Raw genomic sequence first — 21,345 nt, 5'->3', positions numbered from 1 at the left:
GCGGGCTCGCGCGAGCGGCTCGTCCGGGGGCGACTCCGTGTCTGTCGCGCGCAGACGGGCCGCGCTGCGTCCCGGCGGGAGGCCTCGGCGCGGCCGACGTTTCTCCCCGCGCTGGCACGGAGCCCGTCCCCGGCAGCCAGCGGCTCCCTGGATTCCACACGCGCACGCTGACACGCGGCAGCGCTGCGTCCCGCCCGCGCGCCGGGAGCTGTCCCGCTTCGCAAGTCATGGCTCGGACCCGGGGGCTGTGCAGGGTTCAGTTTAAACCAGCTGGCAGTTCCCAMAGGAGCTAAACGGGTCGAGTGACTTCACGCCGCGGGAGGAACAAGCTCCCCGGGCCGCTCTGGAGAGCTGAGGCAGCCCGGGCGGCGAGGACGYCGCTGCAGGTCTGCCGACGTCTGTCCCCCAGGTGGAAAAGGGTAGTATTTGTGTTTAAATGACTTTTTATAGAGCTGCTGTCAAAACTGGCAGATAGAAAGCTTAATTAGGACCGATCTCAAGAATGAGGCAACGTGTAGGTGTGCRAGGGACCGTGTGCAGCAACGGCTGCTTTAAACCAGAGCTCGGAGTAAGCAGGTTCGATCTGATGTTTATCAGAGCTTCTTATCTCCTGAGCTGCTAAAATTTTCGCTGTACTGTCAACTATGTTCTGCAGAGCAGAGAGCATTAAAGAAAACGTGGCTTCCAGCATGAGCAAGGATGAATATACCTGTCCTGTTTCAGACTTCTCTGCTTTGGATGAGAGGCATGAATTAGCTTTCYTCATCGGAGCTACAGTTATTTATCTGCCCCAGTGAACAGAGCCTGGGTCTCTTCCTCATCTGGCACGAGCCTGAATACAGTTCTTCTTGCTAGTACTGAATCATAAATGACTCACTCCAAACTTGGATGTGAGCACAAAGTATACATTTGCAAATTGGCTCGTGAGGCACCGCTTTGCAATGTAGGTGGGATATATTACATACTGTAGCAGTCAAGTTCTGCTCTTTTCTTTCCTCCTCCCTTTTCCTCCATGCAGGATGGTTGTCGGAGCCTAGGATTTTGGTGTCGTTTTCGACGCTGCAGAAAGAAGTCTCAGCCTGCTCGGGTGAATGTACCATGTGGATGTCTCTGGCTCTGCTTGTGACGGGAGTTCTTCGCTGAAGATGGATGATTTAGCTTTACTCGACCTGTTGGAGTGTCCTGTGTGCTTTGAAAAGCTAGACGCCACAGCTAAGGTGCTACCATGCCAGCATACCTTCTGCAAGCCATGTCTGCAGAGAATCCTGAAATCCCAGAAGGAACTCAGGTGCCCGGAGTGCAGGACTCTAGTCCTCTGCAGCATTGAACAGCTACCGTCCAACTTGCTCCTAATTCGTTTACTGGATGGTGTCAGATGTGGGCAGAATGTTGCGAGGTTTGGTTCAATTCAGAGATCTGGAGTCCTGTCCTCCCCTGCCTCCATCAGGAGAGTCCCGAGAGGTTTACAGCTCAACCAACATAGACTGGCACCAAATCCCCGGATCCACATGGAAGGGGTAAGGAGAGCCCACATTTTTTTACTCTTTCCATAAACATAGAAAGTTGTATTATTGTGTACCAAGAGCTATGAAACTTTCATGTTACTGATTTTGCATGAATGTTTTAAGTAAGAGATCATTAATTTGTTTGCAAATCTGGCTGTTATTTCCCTGTGATATTTGACTATTTTGAACTTGTCACAACAGTAATTGCCTTSATGCTCAAGCTGATTCAAAAACAACTTGTCTTTCTCCTTGCAAAAACTTCACAGCAGCTGTTTTTCTCAGGAGTTTTCAGGTGCTTCCTGACTTTTGGGGGAAGCAYTTTAGATGCTCCAAATTTCAGGCAACATATTGATTTTTGATTGACAGCAATTAARTCAGTTAAGTGCAAAGGTGTAAATGTTAGAGGTGGAGAAGGGTATTATTTCCCTTCTCTGAGCCTCAGTTTCCCCATCCATTAAAAAAGAGGGAAAGGACGTAGTGACACCTAAGTCCTTGGCAAAACACTTTGATAYTAACTAATGAGAAATTTGAAACAAGTTACCTGTTATTTTATCTAGGGACTGATTTGCTAGGTTAATTTTAGAATTAACAGTTGTTTCTGTCACTTTTTGTAAGCGTACTAAAGCTTTCCTTAAATAATTAAGTCATGTTACTAGATTTGTTAAAGCAGCTTGGCTCAGATTGAATTTGGGGTGAGACCAGCTCGTGGTTTCATTTGACCTGCATTATATTCCGGAAATTCCACTTCTTCCATCTGAAGTATTCTTTGTATAAAGTCCCTACAAAGCTTTCACAACATTCAAATGCGTAACTCAAACGTTTGTTACATCTCAGGGCATTTTCAGAATTGCAGAGATGCAAACTTAAAGACAAATATTTGCCTGCATAATGTAAATGTCCATACTTGCCTGTGTGGTTGTACAGAAGCKCATACTTTAAAGTACACTGTACCTTGTGTGAGTGCGATGTGGTATATGTATCCTAAGGAATCTTTGTGGTGTTGATCAGTCATCTGTGATGCATCACACACAAAAAAGATACATCTTTGGAGCGCAGGTCTCAGGTTCTCCCACTAGCAAATGCAGCACATATGAACTAGAGTCTCTTCTTTCCTTCTTTTTTTTTTTTTCTTTTTCTTCTGTCCATGCCTCAGTTTCAGCCCAGGCTTGGTGGTGCTCAGTAAAAGCAACGGTGTTATTTTTATTCCTGTTGCAGCCCTTACCAAGATCCTTTGCTTCTCTCATTTCCATACAGTGATTTTTTTTTCAGGACCAGGCAGAAGCACAGCAGGGCTCTAGGCAGCACAGGTAGGCTTGTGCCACCTCTGCAGCAGGGGAAGCTCAGCGATCCCAGGATCTCTTTTGCAGTGCAAAAGGGGAAGATGCCTGCCCACCTGCAGCTCCTGCCGAGGAGACCTGCCTGGCTACGGCCAGTTACGTTTAACAGACAGAACTTAGCTCAGTCCCCAAAGGCACTGAGCAATGTTTGTTAGGTAGCACTTGAGGAGGGGAGGACGGGAGACGCAGCACGAGGAACAACTCCTGTTGACGTTACCGCGGCCAGCGAGGCATGCCAGTGCGGGCTGCAGGGCGGGCTGCAGGCTAGCGTGGTAACTTCCCCAGCTGGAACCTCCAAGCCCAAGATAAAAAGCACAAATGTGCTCATCTTTTCTCCTTCTCTCTATTCATACATTTCACATTTCTCTTATTAGGTCTCAGGACAAGTACAAACTTGTTATTATATAATGATGACATTCATCTATTGCAGCTGCCCAGAACATTTTAAGATCAAATGCTTGGAGTCAGCAGAAATGGTGAGGAGAGAGGAGAGGTCTCAGCAAGAGCACTGCGATTCTCCAGACAGCTCTGGCTAGCTTTAGTGAGTAGCACGGGGACAGTCCTTTAACTCCTATGCCTGTGTGACAAAAGGATATAAAAGTACATCACACTGAAACTCTCTTAGACTTAATTAGTCAGTTAATTATAAAACACTTTGAAATCCTCAGCTGCAAGGTGAAGAATGCAAAATATTAGTCACCTTTTGGATCTGGTGGTTTTAAACACATGCAGAATGGACCGCACGTTATTTCAGCTGCTCCAGCGGGATATTGAGGCGTACAGACCCTTCACTGAACTGAAGCCTGGCGATGTGCAGCTCTTGCTCTAAGAGCAGCAAGGAGTCATCTCGGAAGTGCCTGTGATATAAAGGTACAAAGAAGTAATAAGTGATGGCTTGTCTCTTCCTCACAACATGGAGCGCTTGAATTTAAGTGTTTTTATCACAGGAGTAATCTGGATAATCAGAGGCCTCTAAACAATTTGGACTTAAGAGCAGATACTTTTTTGCAGTCAGCTTTTATAGAACAAAGTGGTACCAGATTTTCAGCAAATTAGGAGGGAAGGTGGTTTTGTGGTCACTGTGGGCATCTGAAGAGCACCCTCCACCTCTCCGGCCCGGCTTGAAACCCCACCAGCAGCACTCGGGCTGGCTCCAGAAGGGCTGTGGCTGCCTGACCTCCCACAGGAGGGTCTCTTAAGAAGTTAGTGTTGGCAGATATTCATAAAATATTCTGAGACTTTAAGTTAAAGGATCCTTTACTAAATCCCACTGATACCTTTCCATGGGCTTGAGACCTTTGAAGTCCCAAACCCTATTGTTATTTTCATTTACCAAGCACAAAGGCATCTTCCAGAACAGCAGTCTAGTCTTACAGGTATTTTTAGACATCTTTTTTAGAAAAGTAAGTTTAAGTTTCTGATATGATAGCTCTATCTTGTCTCTTCCTCTTCAAGGTTTTGACAGTATTCTTGAAATGACTTGATTATCAAAAAACACCAAAACAAGGGGGAAAAAAGTGTTCAATGATAAGTAGTAAAATGTGCTGGCCAGATGTACAGAGGACTCTTGAGTTTCTTGATTTCAGCCTAATTGTTTACATTCAAATGATAAGCTATGGCAATTCAACTAATTTCCTTTCCTCTGTTAGAGATGTCTGAAAAACAGCTAGCAGTTCTTATGCAAAAGAATAACCTGCTCCTGGGAGGAAACTGGGACTACTTTTCATAGATTTCTGAGATTTCCCATCTGATGCAAAATAGCGCATGCAGTCCCAACAGCCATTTTGCAAAGGCTGTGTAGAACTCCTAGGGAGGATTATTAACATTTCACTCTCCYCGCCCGTTCCCTATCCCTGTTTGCCTCCTGTGCGCCAGGAGGCAAACCCACACGCCCGCGCTGCCATTTCGTCTCCACCCAGCACCTCCCCAGCCCCATTCCGATCTCTTATCTCTCACCACCACGCGGACAGCGCATTCCTGCCACGCAGCGAACAGCTCTCGCATTCCCGCAAGCAGGCTGCCTACAGGCTGGGTCTGAGAGAGGTGCTTTGCATRTGGCAAAACTGAAGGAACTGACCTCATCTCTGCTTTGGCAGTGGGGTGCACATTACCTTGCAGGGGGTTTCWGCTCATATACACATAGCCTTAGAGACAGTAGCTTTGGGACAGAGGGGCACAGAGTTAATTAGTTTTAAAGACTGCTTTCTTTGGGCTTGGCCTGAAGTGCTCTGCCCCAGTGCAATGAATGGCCATTAGAGACGATCCTTCACTTCCTGCTACAAATACTCACTTTTTTTCCAAGAATCAATGTGAGAACTACTTTGTGCAATCCTGCTCCACCACAGTTAACACCACCACAGCTGCTTCCTTGGGTGCACTTAAATGCAGTACCCATTACAGCTGCACTGGAGGATCAGTGATCTCCAGCAAAAGACTGCCCCAATTTGCATCAACTACTAATTATCGTTAATACTATATACTACAGCAAACTTCAAAGCAAATAAAACTATATAATATGCACCATGCTGCACTGCAGTCAGATACATCATCCAAAGTAGGATACAAGACATGTTTTGTTTTCAACAAGAAGTTATTCCATAAATAAATTTCCTTTACTCCATGGAGCAGAGAAAATCACAAGTTTGACTGAAGTTTCTCCTCTCAGAAGAGACATTTTCTTGCTAGCTTGTTGCTCTTCATCCCCATGAGCTCAGGAGCACCCATGAAACCAAAAAATAAAATAAATCCCATCATCATCAAGCAAGTCAAAAGATCAYATGATTCCAAGCGTAGAGTGCAAGCAGGAGCCAGCAGAGCTGCTAAATTAATATTATCAATAATATAAGATATGGGCTGCAGTCAGGAATTTCACAGAGTCCTAAAAAATAAGGAATATTTTAGTTACAGCCCATCCCAAATTATTTCTTATCTGGTAGCATTTAAATCACCTTTGAGTGTACTTCATACATACTAGTATGGGATGGGTGCATTCTGGTTGTGTGTATATGGACAAAGCAGCGTATATCCAGGGTACAGCTGTACATGCACAAATCAGTATCAGAAAGACACCTTCAAAGTGCAGCCACTTAGCCAGTATTGCACTAAGACAAATTAGCACTGCCATTAAACTATTCCAGAGAAGTCTGGCTAGATTTTTAGATCTTTAACATCTATGCAGAGAGAACAAGACTTTGGATTTTCAACATATAAAAAGCTGYCTGGAATTCAAGAATAAAAGGGTTTGCTAGGAGGTGAATGCATAAATAATTTACACGGAATCCTTTGAACTCTTAAGAACCTCCCCTAGCACGCACAAAGATCTGGTTACTTTTTACATTGAAGTATCTTCCTTATCTGGCTTCAGTCCTAACATAAACTAAACATGATTTTGCCACTGATGAGAAGAACAGAGAGATGCTGCATGCTGAAGCATATACAAAACTGCCATGCTTCCCTGATGAATAACAGACCTAAACTACACCCCACACACAGTGATAATCCATCCAGGCCACTAAGCAGCTATTTGGATGAGAAACTTTGTCATGCAAGAAATACAGGGGCAAAGTGAGCCAGAGGAGAAAAATTGAGAGTGTGAAAGTTTGCCCTTGGAGAACACAGAACATACAAATTAAACTGGGACTTATGCTAGTTTCTTTTTGCATGAACTGAGTGCTGTAACATCCCCCTCCAGCATTTTGTGGGAGATAGACAGATACCTCCTCTATTGGGATAAAAATACGCTACACTCCAACGTTGCCACCTTCACATAGACATCTATAAATAGCGACTGCGCCTTGGTATTTTCTTCTCCTCCAGAAACATCTCCAACTCATTTTTTTCAATTTGATAAACAGGATTTAGAYTGCTGAATCTTTTTGAAACCTTATTCAAAGTGACCTTCATGTTTGCACCTAGCAGGAGCAAACACGTCTTCTGACCCATACACGGTGCAACATCGCTCCAAAAAAACAAGCGGTTCCTGTGCAGCCGTGGTAATGACTGAATAACGCAAGTCGCATCAAGCGGGGGCCAGATGAATGCTGAGCATGCATACAGAAAAGGGGTCTCCTACAAATACACATCAAATCCAGCTTAGGAGGTGGCACAGGCTCCTTTTCCTCTGGAAAGGGAAACCGTGCTCCTGTTGTCTCACGGCTGCTGCAGGCAGTGGCCTGCATGCTGAGCTGATACACCACAGAGCACAAGCCCTGCCCAGCTGTGCCATCAGCTGAAGATGAAACCCATTTCTTTTGCTAAAAATTTTGTGTGGCCTTGCAACCATCTGGGAGAAAGAATTTACCCCAGTTCTCCAGTTCTCCTCCACAAAATTCAGAGTCTGTCTCATTCTTAAAAAAAAAAAAAAAAAAAAAAAAAAAGCTAAGAAGCGTTCTTTGACTAGTTGTTTCCCCACTGCCAGCTTGCACCTTCTATAGATCTATCACTGTATGTCTTTTTCCTCTTTTGCATATAGTTTTAGCATACCATATGTACTGTAAGGAGACGGTCCCTTCAATATTGAGTGCCTGACAATATGCACCCCAAAAGATGTGGCAGGTTCAACAGCACAGGAACAAGAAGCTGTATGGCAGCTATGGCCATTGCTGCAGACGCTGAAAAAACCAGCTGCTGTTGCACACACCATGGTAGCAAGCCAGTCGTTCCCTTTTGTTCAAGGGTGGCCTAAAGCAAAACTACAGCCTCAGAGTTCAGAAATGAGGGTTGTTTCAGGTTCCCTGTGAAAAAGCTTGAAAATAAAACAGAGTTTGTATTATGAAGAAGGATGGAACACCCAATTTTACTTAAAACATGCAGAGCCACTATTACACTCAAGCCAGGATAGGATAAGTGATGGGTGCTTTCTGCACCGAGCTGGAATGGGTGTGTAATAGTCCTGCAATGGTTAAAATCTGYGCTTTGGTTACTGGCAAACTCTCCTCTGTGCTTTCAAGGGGTGAACAAGACTCCTAGCTAATGAACCTGGCAAATAGCAGGGGGCACAAAAATTCCTTGACTGACCTCATTACTGAGTGCTTGGAAAGCCTGCAGTGATATTTATCTTTCTTTTGTCACAGGTCAGCTTCCCTGTGAATTGCACAAATGTTGAATACTGTTACTAATGACTATTCCCCAGCCATTTAATGCTGTCCAGAAGCTTCCTTACGAACTCTTACTGCTTAGCATCAGGCTAAGCATGGCTCCACAGGACAGGAGCAGCAAGGCTCCTCTCCAAGCAAATCAGGAATACAAATAGAAAAGGGGATATTGCGCGGTAAGAAAAAGCAAAACGACCTCCACCATGAAATATCGGGAGCCAGTTTCCCCGGTTTTACAAAATTAGGTACTGAACTGCGAACACGTAAAAGTGTTTTARTTTGTTACCAAGGCAATGAGTCAGACTCAGATGGCAAGTCAAGAATAGAATAACAGGATTTCTGCAGTGTGGTAGGTTCACCTATTAAATACTGTGGTCAGGGGGGAGGCTGGAGGCTGAGACTCTTCGTCCTCCGTGTTAAACCTTCCCCACTGGTAGCTAGCCCTCGTCTTGGGGACCATGAAGCTGCAGCCCTTTAGAGGGGACAGGGAAGAGGCACCTTCATGGGCTGGCTACGCTTATAGTCCGGAGGCGAAGCTAAAAAGTGATCCGGAAGGAGAGGCTAGACCTTGACAAGAACGATACTGACCTATTGCTTCAATTTAAACTCTTCTCTTGCTCTTTCCTTCTGTGTTCTTCTCACAAGTAAAACCAAAGCACTTGTTTTTAAATGTTGGATATTGCTTTGTTATTATTTTTGGGGTAGTCAAACTCCATTTAGCATCAGGACTCCACTGGCGAAGGCACTGTGCAAATGAACAAAGAAACATGACTTTTATTCTTTTTCAAAAAAGCACTTTTCCTCAGGAGCTTGTAAAGTGGATATTTGAGCTTACCTTTCCACTTGATTTGGAGAACCTCCATTTTGTTTTGATGCCAGGATGGGGGAACAATTTAGGCTCTAAGTGGAGAATAAATCAGATCACTTTAAGAGGATTTGCTCTGGGGCCCAGACAACTGATGTATCTAGAATTTCTTACTAGCTTTGCAGAGAAGAAAAAACAAGCCTATCTGGAAAAAAACAAAACAAAACAAACATATTTGCTTGGATCTTGCATAGCTCACTTCTAGAATCTGTCTCATTTGGGAAATGGAACTACGGAAAGGAGAAGAACAGCTTCTTTCTCTTACACCCGCTCTGGATAAGAGTAAACACACGCAAGATCACATTTAATCTTCAATCTGGAACTGATGCTGGTGCAAGGCCCAGCAGATCATCAGTTTCATGATGATTATTCATTTACCATCAAAATGTCTGCTAAGGAGATGTTGCAGAGTAGCAGAAGGACTTATCATCATTCGCTCCTCTGAAAAATTATGAAAACCAATCCTCTGGTTGTAGGGCAAACAGCAGTTGCAAGGCTCTGGCAGTTTTTAACAGCGGTAAGAACGGGGCACAAAGACACCTGCATTTTGCAAGCTTGCTAACTCATGCTGAGCAGGTGGAGCACTGACTAGTTCAGCTCACAGTGCTCCCTTCCCTCCAGCAGGACAGCTTGGACTTGGAAAGCGKTCATCATCTCTAGCCTTGCGTCCCTTCAAGCAAGGGAGCACTGTTATTCCTGGCGGAGGGCAGGAGGTGATAGCAGAGTTAGTGCATTGCCCTTTTTCTAGCAAAAGGAGACTAGTGAAATAGCAGGAACAGAGAATGAGGCTCAGATGAAGGGAACAGAAGCAGAATACAGATTTCCTATTTGTGTTTTAAACAGCCTTTACTAAGAACTGTGACTCTGAAGCACAGAGCATCATGACTGGGCATGCCGAGCACTGACACATTTTGTTTTCGAAGCAGCTTAAAGCCATGACACACAGTTTAACCACTATCCCAGACTGCTGACAGCAGCAGAGACGAAAAATCTGATAGCAATAGCCGTGAATGGAGGAGGCATAAAAACTTCTATGCCGACAATGCAGCTCAGGCACAGCTGCTGTAGACACCACTAACAGCAAAGTTACTGCACCTCTCAGGAGGAGGTGCCTCACCGTAGACAGTCCTTCCCCCTGCTGATCTCGTCTCCTTTTCCTCCTCAAGGAAAGATGACTTCTTAGGCCTGTCCCTGCTCTGCCTCTGCCTAATAACGCTGTCTGCACAGAGGGATGTGCACTTACGAAATGGAGCCAAGTCCAGGTGTAATCCTTGCTTTGCAGGCGTCTTGGCACTAATTCTGCCTACCTGAAAATCACTCCCTGTGGTTTCACACCACGTAATGCCTAATATGGCATTGTCCTCAGCTGGAGATGGTGTGAAGCGCTCCTGAGACACAGCCGAGGCGCTCCACCTCAGGGGTGGGTGCATTTCAGCCGTGAGTCATGAGCTTCTGCATGCAGAATTCTCGGAGCTCCTTTGGGATAAAAGCTGCTCTGTATTCTCTCCAATCATTTTTCCCATGTTCTGTTTCACCTCTGCAGTACAGAACCAGAATGACAGCAGGCAAAGTTCGGAAGTGACGTGAGTTTTGATGTGGATGCATATCAAAAGCATATTAGTTGAAGATTATATAAGTGCTCCCATTTACCACTGATGTCACACCATAAGCAACCGTGGAGGTGCGCAAATGTAGCAACAGAGAAATTAGCCCTGTAAGCCTCAGCGACAGGCTCTAATACAAGGTTTTCGTAATCCTTTGGTTGCTTTTCAACTTTTTAGTCTGTAAATTACACCCACTTACACCTGTAACTTAAGAAGCTGTTTTCCATATCCAGTTAAATGCATATAATTTACATCTCCAACTTCCCCATGAGTGAGCAGCTGCTCACACAAGGGTGCAGTGCAGCTCATTAGCTTTAGCCACAAGCAGCTTTAGCCTTATGTCTCGGAGACTTGAAAAGGAAATAAGGCAGATTTGGTGGGCGCTATTATGGCACATTAACAGGAAAACCAGCTTTGTTCTCCTTGGTGCACAAACAGTCTGTTTGTGCTTGGAAGATGCGAGCAATCCTCCTTCGGGGAGAAATAATGCAGAAACCACCCAACTGTCTGAATCCTCCAAATATAATTATATGAAAAGATAGAAATGACAAGTTCACTGTTGATGGTTTTGTTCTATGTGACAAGGCTGAAGTTATCTCCTCTGTTGAAAAGCAGAAAAACAGAATTGTAATGGCAATTAATTTACATTCAAATAGCGCTTTTCATCCAACCGGATCCTACAGAGCCCTAAAAACTGTGCTAACTGATCACACAAAGGAAACGGGTGTAGGACTCATTCGTCCTATCTAAAATGCAGTCAATCTTTAGCATGATGTTCAGGGACACAAGCAAAAAGTTAGTAATCAAAATGAAGGGTGGTTTTTACAGACTATCTTTCTTTGCAAAAAAGCTGATGTTTCCTTTGGAGTCAATATGTAAATAAGAACCAGTTCTCCATTTACAGTAATTAAATCTCTATTCATCATGAATGTGGCTTGGATATTGCGCTCAGATCTGCTCTGGACTTCCTGTTTGCCTTTGGGCAAGTCATTCAAACTCTCCCTGCCAACATTCCCCAAACATAAAGCAGGGATAATATTTCCTTCACCCCACCCTTCATCTGTGCTGTCTTTTTAGATTACTTACTCTTCAGGGCAAGAACTACTTGTTATGATGTTTGCACAGCACTTGGCCCAGTGGTAACCTCAGCGGTGGCCTCCAGGTAATACCATAATATAAATGACAGCAGTGACAGCTGGCCATCTAGCTCTTGCCATTGAGTTCTTAGACTACGTGGCTGGGTCACAGCACAAGCTTTCCATTTCCTGCGTGCTTCATATATTCTGGGTATTTCTGTGCTGTGAAACAGCCTGTCACATGCACTGCCAAGGTCCCCACAGTGAAAATCACATATATATATATGCATATGCCATAGATATATAGGCCTAAGCAGCTATCATCCGGCTCTGGATTGCTCACGTAACCAGAGGCTTTGAGAGAAGAGGCCAGCTGTCCTTGCGATGGGGATTCCTGAGCAAGCAAAGTAACTACAAACACACCACTAACGGCTGGCAAACGCTTGCTTTTAACATCACCAAACATCAGTTACATGCAAACTAAGCTTACGCAAAATTCTTTTGCTCTGTTGCACCTCCTTTTGGGTCACAACACTGCTCCTCTTCGCTGCAGGGGTGTGCTCTGCTCCCCATCGCCCTTGCTCAACCTGGGCCAAAGTAGGGACCAGCCTGCCCTAACACATCTACAAACAGCCTTATACAGCTGCAGTATCTTGGGCAGTGAAAGGTGCCTTCACCTGTTGCTTATCACCTCTTTACGTCYTGTAGGAATTCTTTAAATATATGGAGAAATGTTACGTAGGAAGAACTTCCTCCATCCTTTGATACTGGTACTCTTTCTTCATGGTGGGGGCAGGGAGAGGATCTTTCAAACACCTCAGTCAAGTTTAATATTTGAACTATCCTTGGACTCCCGCTTACCAGGCATTGAGCCAGGATGGTGCAGTTAGAGGCACACAGGATCCAGTTTCACGTTTCCCTTAAAAATAARTCTCAACAACTACCAGCTCCCAGCATTCGTAAGCTTCAGTGCTCAGCACGGCTGGATTTTGGTCACCTCTAACTGATACCAGAAAAGCTCCAAATGGCTCCAAAGAATTAGAGGCTCCAAAATAAAAAAATAATCAAAAAACACTTGCAAATTGAACCTGAAGTGTCTAGTGGGAGAGAAATCAAACTGGAAGACATCCAGGACTGGATTTCTTTTCTTCCTGGCAATGATTAGCACCATCCTAGAAATAAATTGCTCTTCTCAAGGAGGTTGTTATGTGTTACAGAAATCAGGCATCTACAGCAATATCACTGCCTCTGCACAGCGTGGATATTTAACTCTTTTGCACAAAAAATGCAGTGCTGGAACAGAATACAGAGTTGCAAGCGCAGCGTGGGAGCGTGTCACCTTTCATTTCGGCTCAGGATCACACACCAAAGAATGACTATGTCTCCACTCTGCAGTACCTCTGCTTCTCAATGTCCTGCTATGATTTTTGGGTGGCACATCGGGGGCTAGCCTTGCTTTTCACAGCTCATTTACAATATTCCAGTTCTATTTCTGCTCAGCTGGTTTTCTTCCAGCCCGATAGTGACTGCAGCCTGGTTCCTTAACACTCAGTGTAGAACAGTTCTCCAACTGCTACTAAAATTTCTGACCTTCAGAAGCCAATGGTCTATGGACATTTAGCACCTGAATCTGTTTTCTTATACGCAAGACCCTTGGGAATAATTGTCTTCCTGCAAGTGAAGTTCACCCACAAAACTGAGATCAGAATCAGGCCCTTATTATTTAGTGCAAAAATATTTTGTCAGTCTGAGAAGAGACCACCAGCTTGAGATGGCTTTTGTATTCCAGGGAATAGATGCAGGTAGGAGCAACTCCAGGGCATCCCCTTTGCAGTGTTACTAAAATCAGAGCTGGGAAAACCACTTGGGTGCAAACCCAAACTTGTCTGAGACAATTCCTAACCAAATCTGCCAAAAGCCCCTTCAGCCTCGGGAATCCATCTCCACCACTTAAATCAGCAGTGAGCTAGCACAGGGTTACGTGGATGGGCAGGTAAAATGTTGCTGTCAAACAGAGGAGCATTCACCTCGGCTGAAGTAAGAAAATGTCCAAACAAAAAAAACAAACCAAAACAAAAAGTGTGTTCCTAAGGTTCACTCCTACTGAAACATATTTTCTTCCCCTTTGGAAGACAGCAAACAGGGTAAACAAAGTATTTGCACAGTTCTTCCCTGGTGGAGACTGCCGTTCACTAAGATGGACATGYGGCCTGATTTTATTTTACGTTACTGGAGTCAGAGTGCTCGGGAAACGGGAGGAATCCGCTTTGACATCCTCAGCCCAGTCTCACGGAGTTTATTTGTGCTGAGCCTTGTTGGAGATGGGATGAAAGCGTACTCGGCTTCCAGCTGCAGGGAAGTTCACGCTCCCCTTCCAGTGCCCCCGCCGCGTACCGCGGCAGCAGCCTGCTCTGCTCGCGGAAACGCGGAGCGTCACCAGCCGGGTCACGCTGCCCGGCGCCGCGCTTCGGCGTGGAATCGCTGGCCCAGGGCCAGCGACACGCACCGCGCTGGCCAGAAATCTCTTCAGAAATCGCYGTTCTTCCTAACTGTATTTTTCTTCCTTTCCTGGCAAGTTTTGATGTGTCTCTCTGGTCATCCCTCTGCCCTTTCTTTATACCAGTGCCTGTATATTGTGTGATCCTATAATAATCCGGTGACACTGACAAGGAAGTTATAACTAGTTCATTTAAGATAATTACAGTGTGCATTTCCCCCAGCTACGAAGAGACGGTTTAAATTGCTTCCTTATGCACACACATAACATTTTTAATTTGCTTCTTTGTTTTATATGGAGGGAGACTCAGATGTSTTGGATGATTGCCCTAGCACAGTTGATGCCAGACACTGAGAATAATAATAATAATAATAAAATATTTTCTCCCATATCAGCCTCAAATGCACTAGCTATGGGGAAAATGCACTGAAGTGCATCTGCTGTCATCACTGCTGGTGGTACAGTGGCCAAGGAGAAAAAAAAATAACTTGCATAGAGATGGTGCACTACATTGCAGCAGTGACACGGAGTTTCTTAAGCCTTCAGTTTACCTGCTGTATTTTCTCACCTGAAATTCATAACTGTTCTGTAAGCAGATTCACAAGGTTCTCACTAACCCCAATGACTGGCCTCACTTGCTGCAAGGAGTGGGCAAAATTGTTTTCTAGCCATGCAGAGAGCTTGAGATACCTCCCAAAGGGCTCTGTAATGAACAATTCATATTTCACTCAGGCATGACAGAAAAAAAAATGGAGAGAAAAAAAAAGTAGTAGAAAAAATGAAGCAGGGTAAGAAGCAGGCAGCTGAAAAAGTTATGCCCAATCACAAACCATGGAGATCGAGAAAAAGGCTTTTTGGGGGAGAGAGGTAGTTCTTTTTACAGTAATCAAAGGCACACATTTCCACTAGCTAGAAAAATTGCATTTCCTCAGCCCTGAAACACACACGAGTTCAGGTTTATAAACTCTAACTGGACAAATTCCCAAAATCTTACAAATTTGTAAAACATCACATTGGTCTATTCCTACTTGATATCACAAAAAATATTTCTGGATGCTTTAATGTACTAAATTATTCCCTTTTTAATGTACTAATTATTCCTTCAACTTCCAACTAATTTTAGAAGCTTTCACATAAGAGAATGTGAAAGACATGCCTCTTTTTCTTTAATTTAGTCCAGAAGTGCAGTACTGCATGCCATCAYGGAAAAAAATCTTTTCCTTTCACTAGTGCCTATTATTTTTTCATACTTGCTGCCGCTTCAATACCGGACAGCAATTTGGGGTTCTAAATACATGCAAAGTTGATAGGAGTGGAATGATCCTGAAAATAAAATAAACAACCAGAAATTTATTCTGCACAGGTTTTCAACAATTTTTAATTAAGCTTTACGTGGAGCCTTTTGTAGCATTTTTCAAGCTGAATTTAACAAGAGATGCTGAACCCAATGTTTGGGCAACATTTGGGCTGAACATCTTGCTGCCACTACCAACTCATGAAAGTTTAAGCAACTAGACAAATTAACAGGAAAAAATCCATCAAAAGTTAAATACAAGGACACCATGTCCGACTCAGGAACTCGGGCACACTTCAAGCCCAGGAACGGGACTGGCCGTGCGCGCAGCCCCATCCTACCTCCAGGCATACCTGTTCTTTATTGCTGAGTTTAATTAGCACGCTGGCTTCTGCCGCTACAATTAACCTACTTTAAATAAGGCTAACCAGATTTCTTGTAGAGGATCCAGTGCAAATCTAAGCATGGACAGAAACCAATCACAGCCTGAGCAAGGAATCAGGTTTTAGATGTGCTCAGAGCTGCCGGCACTGCTGTATATAAGCACCGTAGGGAACGATAAGAAAGGACAGGAGATGGCTGTAGAGGGTTTCTACTTGCTTCTCTCAGCAGGGATGTTTAGTGCAGGTTTATTTAGTTACTTTTCTTTTATACATCCTCTGAACACGCTAAAAAACGGTGACCCGGATGTATGTTTTTCTGAATGCTTCAGCTAGAAGATGGAGCGTGTGAAACTCCTCTGAAGGAGGAGAGCACCCTGTACAGTGAAAACTTCGTCGGTAGCTCCATGGGGGTAGACAAAGGCTTGTTTTATATCCTAAAAAAAGTTGAGCAATCAATGGTTTTTTTTGGCTCAGTTTGGCTCAGTTTGAGCAGACAAACAAAATCTAAAAAGGCAAAGTAAAACTTTGGAAAAAAATGACTTGGATCTTAAAAAATAATAGATTGAATTGAAAGAGGTTTTTGATGAAATTAAGATATTGAAAAGCTTAATTCCAAGTTAATTTCAGTTGATTCCAAAACGAAGTGCTTTGTTTTGCTATGGCTCTTTTAGTCCTTCTCCTCTTTTTAAATGACATTGATTTTTAAATATTACTGTTATTAAAGTATTAAAATATTAGAAAAAATATTTTGGCAGTTCCAAAGAACATATTGTGAAAATATCAGTTATCAAGTGCTGAAACAGTTCAGCGTGATTACAATTTTCCCTTTTCACAAAATTAGAAACATGCATCAAATCTAATGTGACTCTTCATGACAACATCAGTCCTTTTGAAACTTAATTCTGAGGTGTTTTTAATTGGATGTTCGTGGAACACAACGACCGGTCTCCTGGTTCTAGCCCCTTCTTGTGGAAGGGGAACATTTGGCTGATTCTGTTTGCAGTGATAACAAAAGAATGAATTGCTGGATTCCACCCAGATTTGAGCTACCTCCATTTCTAATCCAAAATCCTAGTGAACTGTAAAGCCAACAGAGACATTCCTTGGATTACAGTGAGCTTTGGAGGTGAATAATCACACACGATGAAGAAGCATCAGCATTCGTGTAATTCGTTGACAAGATGGCAGTGATGGAATAGGCTAATGCTGCTTCGTGGAGCTCAGAATTAGCACCAATTTCCAGAATACAAAAATTCTAACTTGATAAATGAAGAGAAATGAATCTCATCTGTGGTCTCTTCCTGTATAATTAAGCATAAACATAAGTGTTTCTCATGAATAATGTGCAAAGGCAAATTGAATATTTTTTCGAYGCTGAAGATGCATATAAGCGTTAATATTAACTACTATACATTTATCTCCGTAAAAGGTTTGCAAGAAATGTCGATGAGTGGACAGAAGAGCTCAGCTATCTGAAGTCCTGTGCAAAGTTAGGGCTGTCTCTCACATGCCCAGATTGAATCTGCCGACCAGCTGAGGAATTGTGGAGCTAGAGGGGAAAGCAGAAATGAGAACAGAAGGAAAAGTGCAGAAGACWAAACGTGGCGTGCGGGCTGCTGAACGGCAGGCTTAGACAGAGGCTCTGCCAGGCACAGGAGAAAACCTGCACGAAGGAAAGGCAAGAAGTGAGTGGGAGGAGAGGAAGGAAGCTTTAGGAACCGGAGGGTGGCTAGAGAGAGGGGGGCGTGAGAGGTGGCGTAGGAAGAAACGACACAGAGAGAGATGTGCAACCACGACTGCAAAGCCCTCTCACAGTGAATACATTCAGCCTGACCTGGAAGGAGGGGGTAAGCAAGCTGCACAAGCAAGTGCTGTTTCCACTTATTTCTGTGCAGTCTAAGGCCGCCAGACCTGCACGTCCTCCGTGAAGCAAGCAGAAGCTCAGCCCAGTCCTCCCGTCCCGCCGCACCACGCAGCGCGTGCTCCACATCTGGCATCAGGAGCCTCTCCCAGCTCCCACAAAGCTGGTGGGGTCGGCGTCAGCTGGCTTAGAGTCAGAAGACCCTGACAGTCTTTTCCAGGCAAATCAGCAGCTACTAACAGCACCAGCTGCACCTTGCCTGCCAGTCACACCACTTCAAATATTACAGCAACTCTGARCAGGACCTACCTGAAGTAGTTTAGCAGCCCGCTCACGTCCCATCAGAAGGTGCACCTCCTGTCCTTGTGCAGCTGAGCTGTGTAATGATTTCTTTTTTTTCCTGTAGCAGCCACAAATGTGGCAGACTTGGTAGGAATTACAGGACATAGCTCCAAACCTGTCACAGCGGACAGCAGCCTGCTGCGGGGCTCCTGCCTGGAGCACGGGATGCTTCGTGTCTCAAGCAAGGACAGCATCACCCCGTGGTTTCTGCAGGGTAACTTGCTGGAAAAAACCCACATTTTCTCCAGTTCCTCAATGGAAGATAGATACTAGGGAATGTGTCTCTCCCACCTGAGACTGMGGGGAGGGTTGTTCTTGGGCAGCAGAGTCCTTGGGCCCAGGCTCGCACGGGGCTGGGGCCGGGGCGCAGGACTTGCCATGGGGCAGGTCGCAAGAGACTGTGTCAGCTCTGCGTGGGCATCTCTCGGCACGGAGGTGAGGGTCACAGCAGCATGCTGAAACATCCTTCCAAGCTTCCGAGACCTCCCGTGTCTTCCAGGAGCTCTCAGGGGTGATCGGCCACTCTGCAGAGGCTACCCGACTAGTTCTTTAAGCTAGTGGGGTAAATCCCATGAAGTCCTAACGTCACGCATGCACCTATCCTGTCTAAACAGTCTTCAGCTATTTATCCTGGCTTGCACTCCCATTCATTAAAATTAATTCATGAAGTACTTGATCACCATTTTCTTTTTTCCAAGGGAAAGAAAGAATATTCTACTTTCYTCAGCATCCCATTGCTTGCTCATCTTTCCCCAGGTAGTAATAGATATGCATGTGTGTTTACTATTAGCACAAACTAACAGGATGGCTTAATTAGAATGAAGCATTAAATTAGTTGGTTCCTGTTTCAAATGCTTTGAAGCAAATGCCATGCTTGGAGCGCTTCTCCTCTCGGTTCCTTCTCCGAGCAAGGATGAGCGTTGGGGAGCACTGCACTATCATTCCCATGATCTTTTCCACACATCGAGACCAGAAGTCAGATTTCTCCCTCCTGCCCACTCAACCTGGCAGAGGGGAGCCAGCGCTGGGCGATTCAGGGGGCGACGTGTCCCCGGGACACCCTGCATTTCACTTCCCTCCGCCAAAAAAGATCGAGCTCTTCAGAGACGGGCACAAAAGATGGTTAAAAGCCTTATATCACTGACAACAGTGAATGGATCCGTTCATTTTTACCCATCTAAAGGGCCAGCAGAAGGACAGAACACAACTTTTTTCCCTGATGAACATCTTTTCCCAGTGTTTTGCATTTCACATAATTGTGGTGTTGCAAATGACAATAACAAACCAACTGCTTATTTATTTTAGGATGGAGTTTTGTGGAACACACTCACGTCCCATAAATCTGCTCGCTCAYTCGTGGTATCTCCATCAGTCTTTAGCACAGGCACCTACAGATAAAAGCTTCTCAGTTTTCCTGRTTTACTGTGTGTGCAGCCCCATAAAATGCATATCTAGAACAGCTACATAAAGAGCACAAATCATCAGCATATCTGCACTCATATTCTAGGCAAAATATGTGCCAGASTTTTCTCACACTGTACCTCTTGGGATTGCAGTAATGAGTCCAGGGATGGCTCTAGTTTTCATTCAGACATCTAAATGATCTGTTGTACTGTGTATTACATGGGAGTTTTCCAGTATTAATAAAGGTCAGTAAAGTGGTTATTTTAAGTTGTAGTTTCATTTTGATGAAAGTCAAGATGGTAAAATTCTTTCATCTCTTTTGGATGTGGTATATCTCTTCTTTCCGCTCATACTGTACTGCAACAGCAGCAACATTAAGAAAGTCTCTCTTCCTGTAATTCAGATTAAAGACAGAAACAGAGTCACAGTTACAGTGTTAAAGTAAGGAGATTACCTGGGAAAGTAGTACCCTGCACTTTCTTTGCTCTTCTAGCTTTTTCTGAAACATGCATTGCTGGCCACTTCAGGAGATAGCAAGTGGGTTAGCTGGACCACTGATGTGACCACCAGTTATTCTAAAATAGAAATATTTGAGTTCATTAAAATAGGCATTTGATTATAGGAAAACTTATAGGAGATAATAAGATCCCATGAGAAGACTAGCTTAAGGAATTTATTGTTTCTTGATGTTCTTAAACAAGCTGAGCCTGCTTTTCATCTTGATACAAATTTGGAATAGGAGCTTATCTTCAGTAGAAAAAGACAAGAAGAAAGGATGTGGGTAGGTAATCACAATAAATGCTTGCCTAAGCCTTAGACCTCTAACCTTTTCCCACTAATTAGCAATGCTTTGGGGACATTCTACCTACATCAACGATCACTGTCACAGATGAATTCTCAGGATTCCTTCTCGTCCCACAGGTTCCACGAGCCAAGGCCCTGTACAGCTACCGCGGGCACAATCCTGGGGAACTGAGGTTCAATAAAGGAGACATCATCATGTTACTCCGGCAGCTGGATGAAAACTGGTATTTGGGCGAGATCAATGGCATCAGCGGTGTTTTCCCAGCCAGCTCTGTACAGGTCATCAAGCATCTGCCGCTGCCACCACCCCTCTGCAGAGCACTTTACAACTTTGACCTAAGAAGCAGGGACAAAAATGAAAACAAAGATTGCCTGACATTTCATAAGGTAACACCACCCTTTCAGCAGCCAGAGGCTGGGTATTATGGGTTGGGCTGTTTTTCCWCTTTAGATTGTGTCATATCCTACAACTTTACAGCTCCATAGTATCCTTCTTTTTAAAATCTTTAAGCTCTGTACAAAAATCAGTAAGGTCACCAAGCCCCACTAGTGTATCAGACTCTGACATCAGTGGCTGAAAAATCTCCCACCTAACTTCCCTGAGGACACGCACTGATATCTAYGAAACGAGGAGCATCTAGAGAGGGATGCAAGCAGAGTCCGTGAGCAGCAGTTTCAGTCCTTTGCCTCAGCTTCTCTGCAAGGCTCCTCTCATCAGCCAGGAATGGGAGACGGTTGCAGTCTACCTTCAGTACCAAAGCACTCCAGTGGTATCTTTAAAAGATGCTTAATGACAGATCAAAGAAAATTGCTTCCAAGTCCAGGGATATATTGTTTAGACACAGACACCTTGAACATATTTGGCAAATCTGTTAGAAACATACAGTCACAGAGCAATACCTGAACTCTGTATTCCCCAAAGGTCACAGAGCTTGCATTTATTATCTGTTATGAGTACACGGTTTTCTGAGTAACTGCACCTCCCAAAGTGTGCTCTCCCTGCAGTGTCAAAATGAGRTGAGGCATCGCAGAGCAAGCAGTGCCTACAGACATCAGTCTCCTAACAGAAAAGTTACCTCTTCTTTCCAGCTGGCAACACAGCTCTGACGTTCTTCTAGCACTCACTGATGGAAAGAGGCATGAGAGGGAGGCTGTGGTGCCGGCCAGGTGTCTCCAAGGAGTCAGAGCTAAACATGGGGTGGTCAGGGAACAAGAAAAATAAAATAGCTAAGATGCAGCTGTAGTTTCTGACTAAGAAGGAGATGAACTAAAAGAGAAAA

General features: G+C 44.4%; 1 protein-coding gene and 3 long non-coding RNA genes across 6 annotated transcripts in view; 1 reads left to right on the top strand and 3 right to left on the bottom strand.

The window, feature by feature from the left end:
* Positions 1-20: 20 nt before the first annotated feature.
* On the bottom strand, positions 21-8,434 carry LOC146591462 (uncharacterized). The gene is made up of 3 exons (XR_014896776.1): positions 5,364-8,434; positions 3,543-3,699; positions 21-3,419 (listed from the first exon to the last, which is right to left on the bottom strand). It is a non-coding gene; the product is annotated as an uncharacterized LOC146591462 (long non-coding RNA).
* SH3RF2 (SH3 domain containing ring finger 2) overlaps positions 1,092-21,345 on the top strand; it is a 47,801-nt gene continuing 27,547 nt past the window's right edge. For 2 of the 3 annotated variants that reach the window (XM_085312716.1, XM_085312717.1), the window contains exons 1-2: positions 1,146-1,517; positions 20,183-20,452. In XM_085312716.1, the coding sequence (XP_085168842.1) occupies positions 1,146-1,517; positions 20,183-20,452 (642 nt within the window). Of the gene's footprint in view, positions 1,518-20,182; positions 20,453-21,345 lie in introns of all 3 variants that reach the window. The other variant, XM_085312715.1, reaches the window with a different exon arrangement.
* On the bottom strand, positions 8,472-21,172 carry LOC146591461 (uncharacterized). Its single transcript, XR_014896775.1, has 5 exons — positions 20,679-21,172; positions 20,131-20,401; positions 17,825-19,653; positions 8,771-8,941; positions 8,472-8,680 (listed from the first exon to the last, which is right to left on the bottom strand). It is a non-coding gene; the product is annotated as an uncharacterized LOC146591461 (long non-coding RNA).
* The window catches only part of LOC146591460 (uncharacterized), a 2,027-nt gene continuing 1,852 nt past the window's right edge, over positions 21,171-21,345 (bottom strand). Inside the window, exon 3 of the long non-coding RNA XR_014896777.1 lies at positions 21,171-21,252. This is a non-coding gene — a long non-coding RNA (uncharacterized LOC146591460). The remainder of the gene's footprint in view (positions 21,253-21,345) is intronic.

This window comes from Rhea americana, unplaced genomic scaffold, assembly GCF_003343005.1.
Source record: "Rhea americana isolate MKP2758 unplaced genomic scaffold, rheAme1 scaffold_37, whole genome shotgun sequence".
NCBI classification, from domain to species: Eukaryota; Metazoa; Chordata; class Aves; order Rheiformes; family Rheidae; genus Rhea; species Rhea americana.
Note: the sequence above shows the minus strand (reverse complement) of the source record. Positions and strands in the feature narration are given on the sequence as shown.